The 13,643-nt window shown below is 39.3% G+C and overlaps 2 protein-coding genes across 3 annotated transcripts; one reads left to right on the top strand and one right to left on the bottom strand.

The window, feature by feature from the left end:
- Positions 1 to 793: 793 nt before the first annotated feature.
- LOC311035547 (myelin-oligodendrocyte glycoprotein-like) lies at positions 794 to 4,722 on the top strand. Of its 2 annotated transcripts, none has more exons than XM_084043823.1 (5): positions 794 to 1,028; positions 1,821 to 2,177; positions 2,701 to 2,793; positions 3,599 to 3,754; positions 3,880 to 4,722. In XM_084043823.1, the coding sequence occupies exons 1-5, from the start codon at positions 944 to 946 to the stop codon at positions 3,930 to 3,932; spliced, it is 744 nt and encodes a 247-aa protein (XP_083899949.1). In that variant the 5' UTR covers positions 794 to 943; the 3' UTR covers positions 3,933 to 4,722. The 2 variants fall into 2 exon arrangements, with proteins under 2 accessions (XP_083899949.1, XP_083899948.1); XM_084043822.1 differs by having other exon boundaries at positions 1,818 to 2,177.
- A 150-nt stretch (positions 4,723 to 4,872) lies between these two features.
- On the bottom strand, positions 4,873 to 12,834 carry LOC311035546 (Fc receptor-like protein 5). Its single transcript, XM_084043821.1, has 9 exons — positions 12,784 to 12,834; positions 9,405 to 9,446; positions 8,677 to 8,838; positions 8,478 to 8,579; positions 7,519 to 7,779; positions 7,027 to 7,128; positions 6,663 to 6,731; positions 6,296 to 6,505; positions 4,873 to 6,078 (listed from the first exon to the last, which is right to left on the bottom strand). The coding sequence occupies exons 1-8, from the start codon at positions 12,812 to 12,814 to the stop codon at positions 6,489 to 6,491; spliced, it is 786 nt and encodes a 261-aa protein (XP_083899947.1). The 5' UTR covers positions 12,815 to 12,834; the 3' UTR covers positions 4,873 to 6,078; positions 6,296 to 6,488.
- Positions 12,835 to 13,643: the final 809 nt, after the last annotated feature.

Genomic DNA, 13,643 nt, shown 5'->3' with positions numbered 1-13,643 from the left:
AAGGTTGAATAAAGCAATGTCAAATCCAAAATAGGTGACACAAGTTTGAAAGTGGTTAAAGAACAACAAAATTGTGAATGTGGGATAGAAGCAGATTATACTGCATTATAAGTAGGCCTATGTTTATAATGCTTTATAGATATGGGATGCATAGCAAGTGTTAACTGTATTTCATCAGATTTACTGTACTTAAATGTTAAGGTTAATGTTCAAGGTTACATTTTGACTAACGCTCATTGAGCTTTTATGAGCGGTGTCCTTATAAATGCACTAACCCTTTCATGCACCCAAACACAATCACATGCACACATGCACGCAAGCCTGCACGCCTGCATGCATGCATGTGTTTTATAAACACTGGAACGAGAGTCTGCATGTTTTTTTAATCACTGTGAATGTGCACTTTGTATTGTTGTGTTGTTGTTTTTGTCTTTGATATGGACCTTGAGTCTGAAATAAAAGTCTAAAATATATTCTTGTCACTTGTTAATGATTAATTTGAAAGAAAGCTTTATTTACATACAGTTACTGTAAGTGTCTGGCATGACTCCAACTTTATTATCTCTTGATCTCACTTCCCCGTGTTTTTGTAAGTCTTCAACATTTTCTAAGAAGGAAAAAACTTTCTGGCTAAACTCCAAGATAATTAATCAGTGCACACACTACAGTAGACAGCACCTATTAGATGCCAAACAAAAATGTTTTGAAACCTGCTCTGCATCTCTGTCTAAGACGCAGCCTATCACAGGAGTAGGCTAACCGTATCCTCCCACACTCATTGTTGCTGTGTCAATAGAAAAAAATCTTTTAGAGGAGTGTAGTGTTTTGAAAGAGGGAAGGGAGTGATGGTTCTTAAAGACAGCTTCTAAATAGACTGCACAGCCTCACAGTTACCTTTATACCAACAGCAGGTTTTCACTGCTTTACTCATCCAGAGGCTGTTATGGATCACACAGCATGTTGTTTTTATCATCGCTTATGCTGCAGTCTAATGTATCTGCTCACACTGCTGCCTGCTTCACTTACTGGTAGGTAAAAACCTTATATCATATATGTATTAACTTTCTAATCTGTTGCCTGCTTCCATTACTAACAGAACACCACAGTATAAACATGAACTTTCTGTTTGTTTCATTATATGATGTATGTGTAATTTGTGTTTGCATGTTTGTGACCCCGCTGCCCCCACAAATTGTATTATTCAACACAAACCCTTGTTGACAGGGATGCCCAAGGGTCTACAATTGGGGCCTCCTTTTTTCCCTCTTCACCAAATCTATTTGCCAAAAATAGCTGAGCTACGAGCTTGTAATATAGCTATTTTTGCTGAATGTTTGTCTATTATGACATGCCCAGAAGAAGTACTCACTACTGCAATGTAGATTTGCTCTGTTACAAGTAAAAGTCCTGTATTAAAAATGTACTGTACAAAAGTATTGGCATCAAAATATACATAAAGTGTGCAGATTTGTGTGTCCCATTTCACAAGTTCAAAATGTATAAAGATCTTTTGAAAATAGCAGATCTACAAGCTCACTATGCGTCGCATCACGACGTATTGTGGTAAATGTATGTTTTGAAATAATAATAAAAATCTACAAAATAACTAGTAACTAAAGTTTTCATATTATTGTAGTGGAGTAAAAACACAATATTTGCCTGTGAGGTAATAGAGTAAATGTACTTATTACTTTACACCACTGGCTGCACATAATTCTGTTCTGTTCTGTACATACATCATGCACTGGGCAGAAGCAGATAAACTGCAACAAAAGTTGAGTGTGAAACAAATAAATCAATGTTTGTGTTTTCCATAGCAGAGCCTCAAGTTGTGTGTCCCTCTAAGATCATCTTTGCAACAGAAGGACAAGATGTCCTTCTACCCTGTCGACTGGAGCCTCGGTTCAGCATCGTCCGCATGACAGTGGAGTGGACGAAGCCAGGCCCACCGTATCAGAACAGGAACCATGTTCACCTCCGGCGAGACGGCCGAGAGGTTCTGGACATGAAGGATCCGTCTTACAGTGGAAGGACGTCGCTGTTTGCGGACAAGTTGGAAAACGGAAATGTCTCCCTGAAACTCTTCAGGGTGAGGTCGTCAGACGCTGGACAATACAGACTCTTCATTCCCAAACTGAGGAGTCACATGAAGGAAGCTGTTGTGCAGCTTATTGTTGGTGAGTCAGTTTATTGTTGGTGAGTCAGTTTATTGTTGGTGAGTCAGTTCTATTGTTGGTGTGTCAGTTCTAGGTTTTGGTCTGAATCCCATCCATTCAACTGGAAAATGGCATGAACATTTCTGTGCCATTTTATACAAAGATAGAAAGCATTTTTTTTTCAATACATGATTGAATGATAGATTTTTCTTTATTTAAGTGTCATGCTTCCAAGGAAGCCCAGCCCATATGTACTTACAGGACACTTCATTTGACATAGACAATGAACCGACAATTCACAAACAATGATCAAGCAAATGACCAACTAAAACACCCAAGCTTCATACATGGCAGATTACATCATTATAATAATGCAACCTAAAATACAACATTGGGCCTGTTACCTCACATCTTAACAGTTGACTGGACATGAACCTACTTGAAAAGCTGAGATTGTCTTCTACTACAGGCTCTAGAAACAAAATGTGCCGTCTTAAATACTTCATAATAACAAAGCTTGAATTCTATATGATGACTTTTATAGATACCTCAACACAGACATTGGCTGAAAGTGGACAAGTGGAGAAGCAAATACAGATGAATGCAGATCGAAAACAACCTGAAAGACAAATTCAAGGTGAGACTTTTCTCTGTCTCTCATACTGTGTTTTAATCAGCGTGATTGGATCACAGAACAGCGTGGATAGGGGCGTGCTGGGTCATCTAGTGCACTGGTTCTCAAAGTGGGGTCCGGGGATCCCCAGGGGTCATTGAGGGGTCCTTGAGGGGGTTCATGGCGAAATCATTGATAGTTAACCAAATGGACTCTTGCGGGTCTTTAACTCTGAGAGTGTACACATGGAACCAAATGGACCATTTGCGGGGTCCATTTGGTTCCATGTGTGTACACTCTAAATGAACACTAGGATTGCTTATCAAAGTAAGGGTCCTTGAAAGTAAAACGGCTGAGAATCACTGCTAGAGAACCACCCTGTAAAAATCTTCTCTTACTGTACATGGGGAATTGGGGATCCCCCCTGGCATATATTTTCAAATTGGGGTACTTCAAAACTAACTCTGGGGGAGCCCCGGATCAAACTGGGAACCTTCCTGTTCGCAAGTGGCCACTTTACCTCCTGAGCCACTGCCGCCCCGATAAACCTTCAGGTGCTGGACAGTGGACAGAAGAACATTCTGCCCTGAACATTTATTTCTGTACCCACCAAGTGGCGTTTCAAACATCTATAGCTCATAGTCAGACATATTTACCTTTGAGAACCCATAAATAACTGCTGTACTGCTGTACAGTGGTGTGTAAGCTAATAATCCTTACTGTTGCATTCCACTTGAGAACAAAGCAGTGTTTCTATGGCTGGGACTTTGACTGTGTTCATAAATTATAACTCAGTATAACAACTCTGTCCGTGTTGTTTGTCTTTCAGGTGATAACTCCCAGGACCAGCCTCCCATTCACTCTCAACATACAGCTGTTCCTCATTTTGTTATGTTTGTAGTCATAGTGGTGGGACTTGTAGGTGGAATTGTGCTTTCAGCAGTGATCACGTATTTCATAAAGAAGACAAGATCTTTTAAAAAAGGTATGAAACAAAAAAAGAAAGGCTCTTAAAAGTGTCCCACAATGCTCTCCTGGTACGATTGCATGTCTGTTCACATGGTTGGCATGGATGATCACTGACGTGTGCTTTCCTTTCATTACTTGCAGTGCCTGAATCTCTGGTGACCACAGCGGAAGATCTGGAGAAATTACATTGTTAATTGAAAACTGTACCCCTGTGGTGGAAAATACATAATTGGCTTCAATGAGACCATGCAACACATTAAAAGGAATTGCTCTAGAAAATACATTTAGACCAGTGGTTTTCAAATGTTTTTTAGCTCAGGACACCCAAATAACCTTTTCATCCACGGCACCCCTGAATAACATGTTACTTTATAGCACCTTATACATTTATTATATTACATCAAATTACAGTACGTATTTGTAAATCTTTAGCCCTAAGATGCAGTATGTCACAAGGAAAACTTGACTTGAGTACTGTCTACATGGGGGTGAAGGGACAACACATTCTATTTCTGACTAAAAACCCTGTTTTTGATCACTTTTAATAATAACAAAATATACTATGTAAAACTACTATGCTCATAATACAATCTGTGCACAGTAAATATATTCAAGATGCATCTAAACAATATGCTTGCCACAAAACGTTTATGTCCGTCTGGCTTTCAGACGGCCTTAAATGTTTTGCGGCTGTAAAATCACTCTTTCTTTTATTGCTATTTAACAAAAAATCCAGATTTTCAAAGATATTAATTAGTGAAAATAGCAGATCTACAGTCTGTAGATCTATTATTTTCACTTTCTTGTAAAATTCTCTTTTGTGTCTCGAGCTGAGAAAAAAAAGCAATCCCTGCACCTCAAGCGCTTTGTGAAATCTAAATCCTCAATTGTGTATACAGTTGTGTATAGTGTATTATATGCTAGCAAGAATTTGTAATATGAATTCTAAATATTCAAATACATTAAACATGTATTTCACGTTAATTACATTGTCCAAAACCATGCTGTCAAGTGCACTAATGTTTCCAATACACATGAATGTATTTTGTCATGCAAGTAGTTTGGGTTCAGACTTTCATACAGTAAAGGTCTTTGTATCAGCCACTAGAGCAGTAGTTCCCAAACCTTTTTAGCTCAAGACCCAAAAGAGAAAGTAGACATTTGCCCGGGACCCAAACTAGTGAAAATAGTGATTCTGGGGGGTAAGTCAAAGCTCAATACTGACATCCAGTGGTCATCTTATGTAGGCTATATTTGGTGCCATCTACTGTATGTTCTCTGAGAACATTGCACAACATTTTCTTGAAAGCAAAACATTTGTTCAAAAACTTAAATGAGTCTTAGTTGAGTAGAATACAAACACTGTCAATGAGGTTGTCTATCAGCTCAGGTTGTTTCAATTATAACTTTGATCATAATCCTTACATGTGTAATTAACTAACTGCATGTTAGCCAGGGTTTCCACATGTCTCCTATAACAACAATAAACTGTTGAAAAGCTCTATAATAACAGGATAACAGGACATATAGGGCTCTAGTTTTGCGCATTGCAGGTTCGAGTCCCGTTCCCGACGACCTTTGCTGCATGCCTCTCCCCATCTCTCTCTCCCTGTTTCCTGTCCATCTCCACAGTACACTGTAAATAAAGGCAGAAAACCCACCAAAAAATATCTTTAAAATTTGTTTTAAAAAGAAAAAAGGTGGGCCTCATTAAAAGTCATTAGCTTTAGGCAGTTTGGGTCTGGCTCAAACAATAAGACAGAAGCCCATAATGTGCAAGAAATGTGGTGCTGGATCGGTCCAGCATTTGCGAGATTAGCGCCGGACAAAAAGACCAACAGACAGACAGACAGACCCTCTTGTAGACGTCTCGCCTCTTACAGATCCATTGAGCAAAAATCTAAAGCTATACAACAACCAGCAGAATGGTAATGTTGTGGTTGTGTGAAGCAGGCACTAAGCATCTGAGGTGACGACCTCCAAAAGGGACCAGGCTTGGGGCAGAGTGCACCAGGCATAATTCTTTGAACCATTTGAAAGCATTTACACCATAAAACTAATATAAAATATAAAACAAGCTGGAGTCTTGCTGTCATGTTGATGAATAGACAGAGTAATAGTGTACTTACCTGGCACAACATAGAACTGTGAATAAAAGAAAGATTGTAGTATAAATGCTTGAACCAAATAAAAACACACAGGTTTATTTTTTTTTGTACGTTTCTCCATCATGAGAAAGCGTGAGGATCAGGTGGTGGTATAAAAAGTATACAGTATAGGCTACTGTACCATTTGCCTAGTCATCAGAGTGCCTGATTACGCCATAGACGTTTGCATTGCCTAAAGGTAAACAAATTAGCATTATTGTGGTGCTTATCGTTGTTATTTCAAACTTAGTTTCAAAGTAGTTGATTATTCTGCAAATTAGGAAAACCAAACACAAAACGGACAGACTTGAATGTACTTCCAAAGTTCTAAATTAATTACTGTATTTAATTACTCCAATTAGAACCAGTTGTCATTAAACTTGTTAAAATTAATGTGCTCAAAAACTGACCGTGCTGCAGTGAGCAGTATGTATCTTCAAGAGCCCCTCTTTGATTGGTCCTCCCGTCTGCAGATGAGCCCCGATTGATTCCCTGAGACTGAATGAGTCTGAAAATGTAAATATATATTCAGCAGAAATTAAGTACGAAACGGGTACTGTACTGCTGGCATGTTGATGAACAGACAGAGAGCTAATACTGTACTTACCTGACATCTGGATCTGTCAATAAAGAAAACAAGAACCATCAATCTTTAAACCTTTAAATTGCTATGCCATAGTATCCAGTATGTGTACTGGACAGTTGTTCAGTGATTATAATCTAGATGTAATCCATCATAGGCGTATTCAGCAGTGATGTGATGCTGAGTTACTCTACCTCTCCTCTTGCTGTGTTTAGCTTCCTGCTTCACACGCACATCTTCTCTGTGTCTGTCTGTCCTACAGCCTGCAGATTGATTGATTGATTGATGGCGATAAGTTAATATATTTAGATTGACTTAGATTAATGGCAGATAACATGACACACCACCTTCCCATAGATTTACTGTACATGCTAAGTTGGATATATAGTTATGCTCTGGACAAAATCACAGACAGATGGAGGGGAAGAATAAAGCCAGTGTGTTTCTTTCTTTTTACATAGGTGCTTGTCTCATAAATATCAAAGAACAGGTACATCACACCCTTGAGAATCTTACAGTTTCTCTAAATGGTTGTGTGTGTGAACATCATTGACGTACCTCTGCATTTCTTCCAGACGCACAGCCCCAGAATCAGCAGAAAGATGGAGACTCCAGCCCACATAGGGTAGACATATGGAGGCAGAGAGGAGGCGGGAGGGTCTGAAGCAGATTGAGACACATACGTATGCCTCTTAATCACACATTTTGACAGCTGTGAATCTCTTTCAAATGTCAAAACAATTCAATTCCTTCTCTGCAGATATTTACATTTCGGCCCAGAGTACGGCCAAAATACCACTGCAAATCAGACTGGATTTATTTATTTAGCGCTAGGTATACTCTTAGTTGCTTGTTTTAGAAGAGAATGCACTTAAGACTTCTGGTGATTAGTAGTTTTCTTGCCTACCTATGTTGAATGCACATATCGTAAGTCGCTTTGGATAAAAGCGTCTACTAAATGACTGTAATGTAATGTAATGTAACACCGGTTTTAAACTCTTAGTCCTGTAATTGGTTTATTTATTCTGCATCATTACATGACTTTCTCACCTCTCACACCCATCCAGCTCTCTGGTGACTCTCCATGGTCAGATATGTTACACTTGTAGAATCCTCCATCAGACTTGTAAACACTGTGGATGGCCATCTGTCCTGTAGACTCAGTCCTGATGAGGGATCCATCTTTGTAGAAATCAGCTGGCAGGTCAGAGGATGGTTTACCAGTAGTCTTGTCTTTGGACCAGCAGCGCAGAGTGACATCACTTCCCTCCATCACGGGAAGTACAGGGGTCTCCAGGATCACTTCTCCATCTAGAACCAACAGCTGGTTGAGTTATGAACATCTATAGAACCAACAGCACTTATGACTTATGTGATGGTGGGTGGCTCCACAACCTACATGACAAGTTGTCATCAACCAATTAAAATCATTCACATGTACTTAAATTACTATAGGGTGAAAGAAATATATAACATACTAGGTATATATTTATAATTTCACCTACAAAGCTGTGATTGTGTGGAATATAATTGCTGATATAAAGTATATCAGAATGACCTCAAGTGTGATGTTGCTTTTATACAACAGTTCTACTCTAAATAAATTGAGAACTGAATTTCATTCACTGGGACAGTTCATCATTGACAGTAAGGTTCATGCATTTATTAGATTAAAGTATTGATCAAATACTTTATTCTCCTGGTCTTTGTGAATTAATAACTAGTAAACAAAATAATAGCCTGTCTGTCACATAACCTGGTAGATAATCCCAGGTTATCAATCATTTATGTTTCAACCTTCAAACATTATTCTTTATCAAGCAAACAGATGCCACTTGACTTGTCAAGGTTAGCACAGCAACACACTACCACTTGGCATAGCCAAAGTGTGACATCATGACTTGTCTTGAATGGGAATTAACCTATATTTGTGTTAACAATGATAATATGTGAATTATCTCTATACCTATTACAATATAGTGATTATATTGATATGATATAGATTGTACCAGAGATCATAATGTTGATAGACCGGCTGAGTTCTCCTGACTTGGACTCACACCAATAGACGCCATTGTCCCAACGATACAGGACCATGATACAGGACACTCCTACACAGAATCACAATGAAAAGAAAGAGGAATTTCAGTTACAAGCACTGTCTGTCTGTCTGTCTGTCTGTCTGTCTGTCTGTCTGTCCCTACTTACCTTCAGTGGTTCCCCATTCATAGTTGCAGGTTCCATTCCCCTTCTCACTGGTCTCTCGTTTCACAGACCACCCCATCATAGAGTGCCCTTCTTCTTCACAGCTCAGTGAGACGGACTCATATTGAAAGAACTGAGATCTTTCCGGACTGATTCTCAGAGACACTGGTGGAAGAAGAAGAAGAAGAAGAAGAAGAAGAAGAAGAAGAAGAAGAAGAAGAAGAAGAAGAAGAAGAAGAAGAAGAAGAAGAAGAAGAAGAAGAAGAAGGAGGAGAAGAAGAAGGAGGAGAGAGAGACAGACAAGAGAGACAGAGACATGAAGGGGGGATAAATAAATAAAGGACAGAGATGAGAGAGAGATACAACCTTAGAACACCAATCGCTATACCGACAGTGTTCTGAGAGGCTGTGTCACGGTGTCGTTGGGCAACCTGTGAGCTCAGAACAAAAGACTGTAAAGACGGCAGCCAAAAACAGCCAAAAAAAGACGGCAGCCACAACTTCAAAACATTTACACCAATCACTTTAAAAGTAAAAACATTCAGGACACAAGCCAGGCCGCCCATGTAACGTACTGTCGCATCAAATCCCACACCACCTGTCTCAGTAACAGTTTCCTTTTACAGGCAGTCAGGTTGCTGAACAGCTGATGCACACACATAATGCATACACTGTGGTGTATGGTTACTGTATAATATGTAATGTTATGTAGTGCACTGAAGATGTCTCACCATCTGTTTGAGCAGGTCCACAGCAGAGGAGGAGATACAGAACTGTGGTGAGAGCGAGGGGGGGGGGGGGGGGGGGGGGGTTATGGAGTAGAGAGACGGAGAGAGACACACAAAGCAGAACATTTTTTATTAAATTGTCACAGCAGTTTGGCTGCTCTGTCCGTTTTCTGACATTCTCTCATATAAATTGTAGTTGTGTTCAACGTATGTTCATGTGTAGAGACCACCCTCTGCTTATCACGGCCACTCCCCGTTCTCTAGCCACTCCCTATTCACAATCACCCATATCCACTACACCTGCCTCCACTCACCACAGCTAATCCTTGTTGCAATCACCACAGTATAAGTACACCTGCGATCTCTCAACAGACTTGTTGGTTCTGATTCACTACAGACCAAACATGGGCCATGAGTACTGCGCTTGTAGTTCGGCTATTTCTGTTATTTATTGCTTTCAAATTTGTCACCCTATTCCACCCCATCTTCTTCCTCGCTTCTCGCTCGTCTTCCTTCTGCCTCTATTTCTCTGGGAATCCAGGGGGGCAGTGACGGAGCAGAGAAGACTGACTGCTCCCCGAGGAGAGCAATGATGGCCGTCAGCTCCTGAGACTAAGCCTCCACGCTGAGTCTCGCCCTACCTTGGGTACCTCATCATTTTTATTTTCTTAAGAAGCTTGTACCTCAGTTGTGAGTCTGTGACATTATCAAAGACAACATTTTCCATTCAAACTACATCTCCTTGGTCTGTGTGCATCTCTGACTGCCTTGACATAAAGGACACAACCTTTAATTTTTCAATCTCATACTTATCTCTGTACTCTTAGTACAGATAAAAGTCCTATCCTGTTTCAAGCTTACTGCTGTTGCTGCTGCAACTGAATAGTCTGTCTGTCTTACTTCCAAGATGTATGGTGTATACAGTATGAGCCGCCTTAAAACAAGTGCCACACATTGTGATCCTAGCAACATTTTACTCCACAAACTCATACATAAATTCACTGAAACCAGATGTATGCCCAGGCATTATACAGTATCTAAATCAATATATTATCTTTTCAAATCCAGGGCTATTCAATTTCATGTAAAGTTAATCACTTCAGCCCTCCGTTAGCTTCAGTTCAATAGTTATTTTCATTTTATGGTTAATTTCATTTATTGTTTTATGTAATTCATTTGAATAATCTTTCACTTGGCAAAGTACATTAATCATAGTTAAATATGAAACTATTTAATTCTCCTGCACCCCACTTTACAGTCCACAGAAGAAATGTGACAATAAACCAAACCAAGGCACCAGGGGGCACTTCCTCATTGACCAATTTACTGTATCTTTACAGTTCACCTGCTTACCTTCTAAGTGTGTTTGCATGGTACTGTTTCCCCTCAGACTTCCTGTTTCTCAAAGCTCAATTCTCTATTTCTTGTAACTCACACTTTCTCACTTTCTCATATCACCTGCCCTATTTATCTTATTTTCTCTCTTGATGCTTTCTCTCTGTCTCTGCGTGTCTTTGTCTTTCTCTCTCTCTCTTTCCCTCTCCCTCTCTGTCTCTCTCTCTGTCTCTCTCTCGCACGCACACATAATGGGGCTGCTGAACCCTTAATCCAAAAATTCAAATTGTCTTATTAACCTTTATTTAGGGTAGGTTGACTGAGCACAAACATGCATGTGTTTTTAGTGATATGAACATCAGTAAAGCCCAATAGAAGACAGAGGGTGTCAATCTATTGGAAGTTCATCCACAACACCAGACTAGTAGCTTTGTATCTCCACGCAGACAGGACCAGAATCAATGGATAGAGGTTATTGTCAGGGATCGACATGCCCAAAAGCTCAAGAAAATGGGTTGAACCTGAACTACTTTTTATTTGTGTTTTTTTTCTATTAATTTGGTCATTAAGGTCCACTGAATGAGAGGCCTGCTCTGCGGACAAATCGTGAAAAAAAAACTATTTTGGCCATTTTTGTATAATGAAGCCTTTATTTTTTGAGTGATGTGAACATTTTTTTTTATTTCTTAAAGTAGGCTGTCAATAAATGCATCCCAGATACACAGAACACATGTGTGAACAACACCAAGTTAAGAAATACACTCACAAAACCTTTCCAAATGATTTATAGTCATTTATTATACAAAAACATACACCCGTTTTAGCATTCTTTCCATTCTTTTTATCTTTACTTCAATAGTAATCAACTTTGGTTATGACATCAGCCAATGTGTCATTCTTTTTAGCAAATTAGCAATTTTGGGTGACTGGATCCCTGACCATTACCAGTTTCATAAAGGGCCAGAATCAGGCAACCGCCTCAAGAACCTCTGGGGGTCCTCAGACCCCACTTTGAGAACCACTGGGATAGAGGTTACCAGTTTTCACACAGGACCACAAACAATGGTTGTAAGTACCAGTCTCAAACACACATGAACCTACTTGAACCCTATTGGTGTCCATGTTCTGGGCATATCATAAATGCCAAAACATTCAGCAAAAATAGATCTACAAGCTCACAACTCATCGCAACGCAACACCTTTACATTGTAGAGCTTGTAGATTGTCTATTATGGGTGAAGTGATTTTGTGTAGAGGGCAAAAAGGAGGGGGCCAAGTATAGAGCCCTGGGGGAACGTGGTCAAATAAGTAAAGTATTTAATAGTCATCATGTTGACCAAGATGTACTGTATGTTCAAATGTTTTGTTGTAAAAAGAAATCATGACCGAAATAAATAAACTAACTAAACTAACTAACTAAGACAAAAAGGTGATGCATTGAAGAACAGATGTTACACTGTGTGTGTGTGTGTGTGTGTGTGTGTGTGTGTGTGTGTGTGTGTGTGTGTGTGTGTGTGTGTGTGTGTGTGTGTGTGTGTAATAATAATCATACGTTGTATTTTAAAGAGCCTTTCCAGCCACTCAAGCACACGTTCATAGTAAAAAAGAAATCATTACATATTAATAGATTAAATCACTGCTGCAAAGGAGAAAATTACAATCGAATCTGGCCTTCAATTATGTCTCCTAACTTTGTTAACCAACCCTGGATTATGCCAAGCTTTAAACCCCATGGGTCCTGACAGACTGGCAGAAAGTTTGGTCTATTCACAGCAGGGAAGAGAGGGGATTTTAGCTGTGAGCATTTATGATACGCATAGACCTCCAGGCTTTAACCACAGAACCAGTGGTTTATCCATTTTCAACCTGGAATTCCAGATAAAACACTAAAATTGTCCCTCAAGCACTAACCATGGGATTTATGTCATTAAATACATTTATGAAAATGAGTGGAAACAAAGAATAAGTATTCTCTTATGCTTTGCATCGGCTAAATTAAGTTTAATGGCTAAAGTAATCTAAAATAAGATTGAAATGAAGTACTCACATGATATTATACAGGTTGGTGCCAAATCCATGCTGACAAACTGACTGAAACTGTAACAGCTACAGTATGTGGTTTGACATACTGTATACCCCTCTGCTTATTGTTGGCTGAAGCGTCCATTTCCTGTTTGGTAAGACACACACACACACACACACACACACACACACACACACACACACACACACACAAACAGCTACCCAAATGAAAACAGACACATGGAACATAAAACCAAAAGTGAAAACCATGTATCGATAACACATGCACCTACTGTGCACACACACACACACACACACACACACACACACACACACACACACACACACACACACACACACACACAATGAGGGAGGCGTTGGACATTCTAGGGTTTCAACAACCATTGTACATGAACCCGCCAATGTATTAACTATGGGACAATAACTGTTAATTCTACAGTTCAACTATATGAGTAATTATAAAAAATATCTTGACCATATTGGAATAGCCTATTTTTCTCACATTTCAGACACATCTTCATCATTAAATGTATTTTAGAGGAAAATATAAAAATGTTTAATTCTGAAATAAATAAAACTGGTTAATCCAAAAGGGTTCACATACTTTCAAGTATGACTGCCAAGTAGTCTAAAGGCCAAGTGTTTGCAGACAGTTCTCTGGCCTACCGGGCCCTAAGAGTGGGACCCTTAAATGTCATAATGAAACTAACACAGGCTGAATTAAAGCATCAGAAGCAAACACTACTAGACTGCATGTTTTTGTGGTTCATAATCATAACCCCTGCTTCCATTCTTGGCTAGATATAGCTTGGAAAATATATTTTGTATCTCGATGTTTTTTGTCTTTTGCTTATTGTGACTTTG

The sequence above is a fragment of the Gymnoscopelus microlampas genome (assembly GCF_963454915.1).
Source record: "Gymnoscopelus microlampas genome assembly, chromosome: 19".
Classification (NCBI taxonomy): domain Eukaryota; kingdom Metazoa; phylum Chordata; class Actinopteri; order Myctophiformes; family Myctophidae; genus Gymnoscopelus; species Gymnoscopelus microlampas.
The sequence above is the reverse complement of the archived record's forward strand: the minus strand, read 5'-3'. Positions and strand labels throughout refer to the sequence as shown.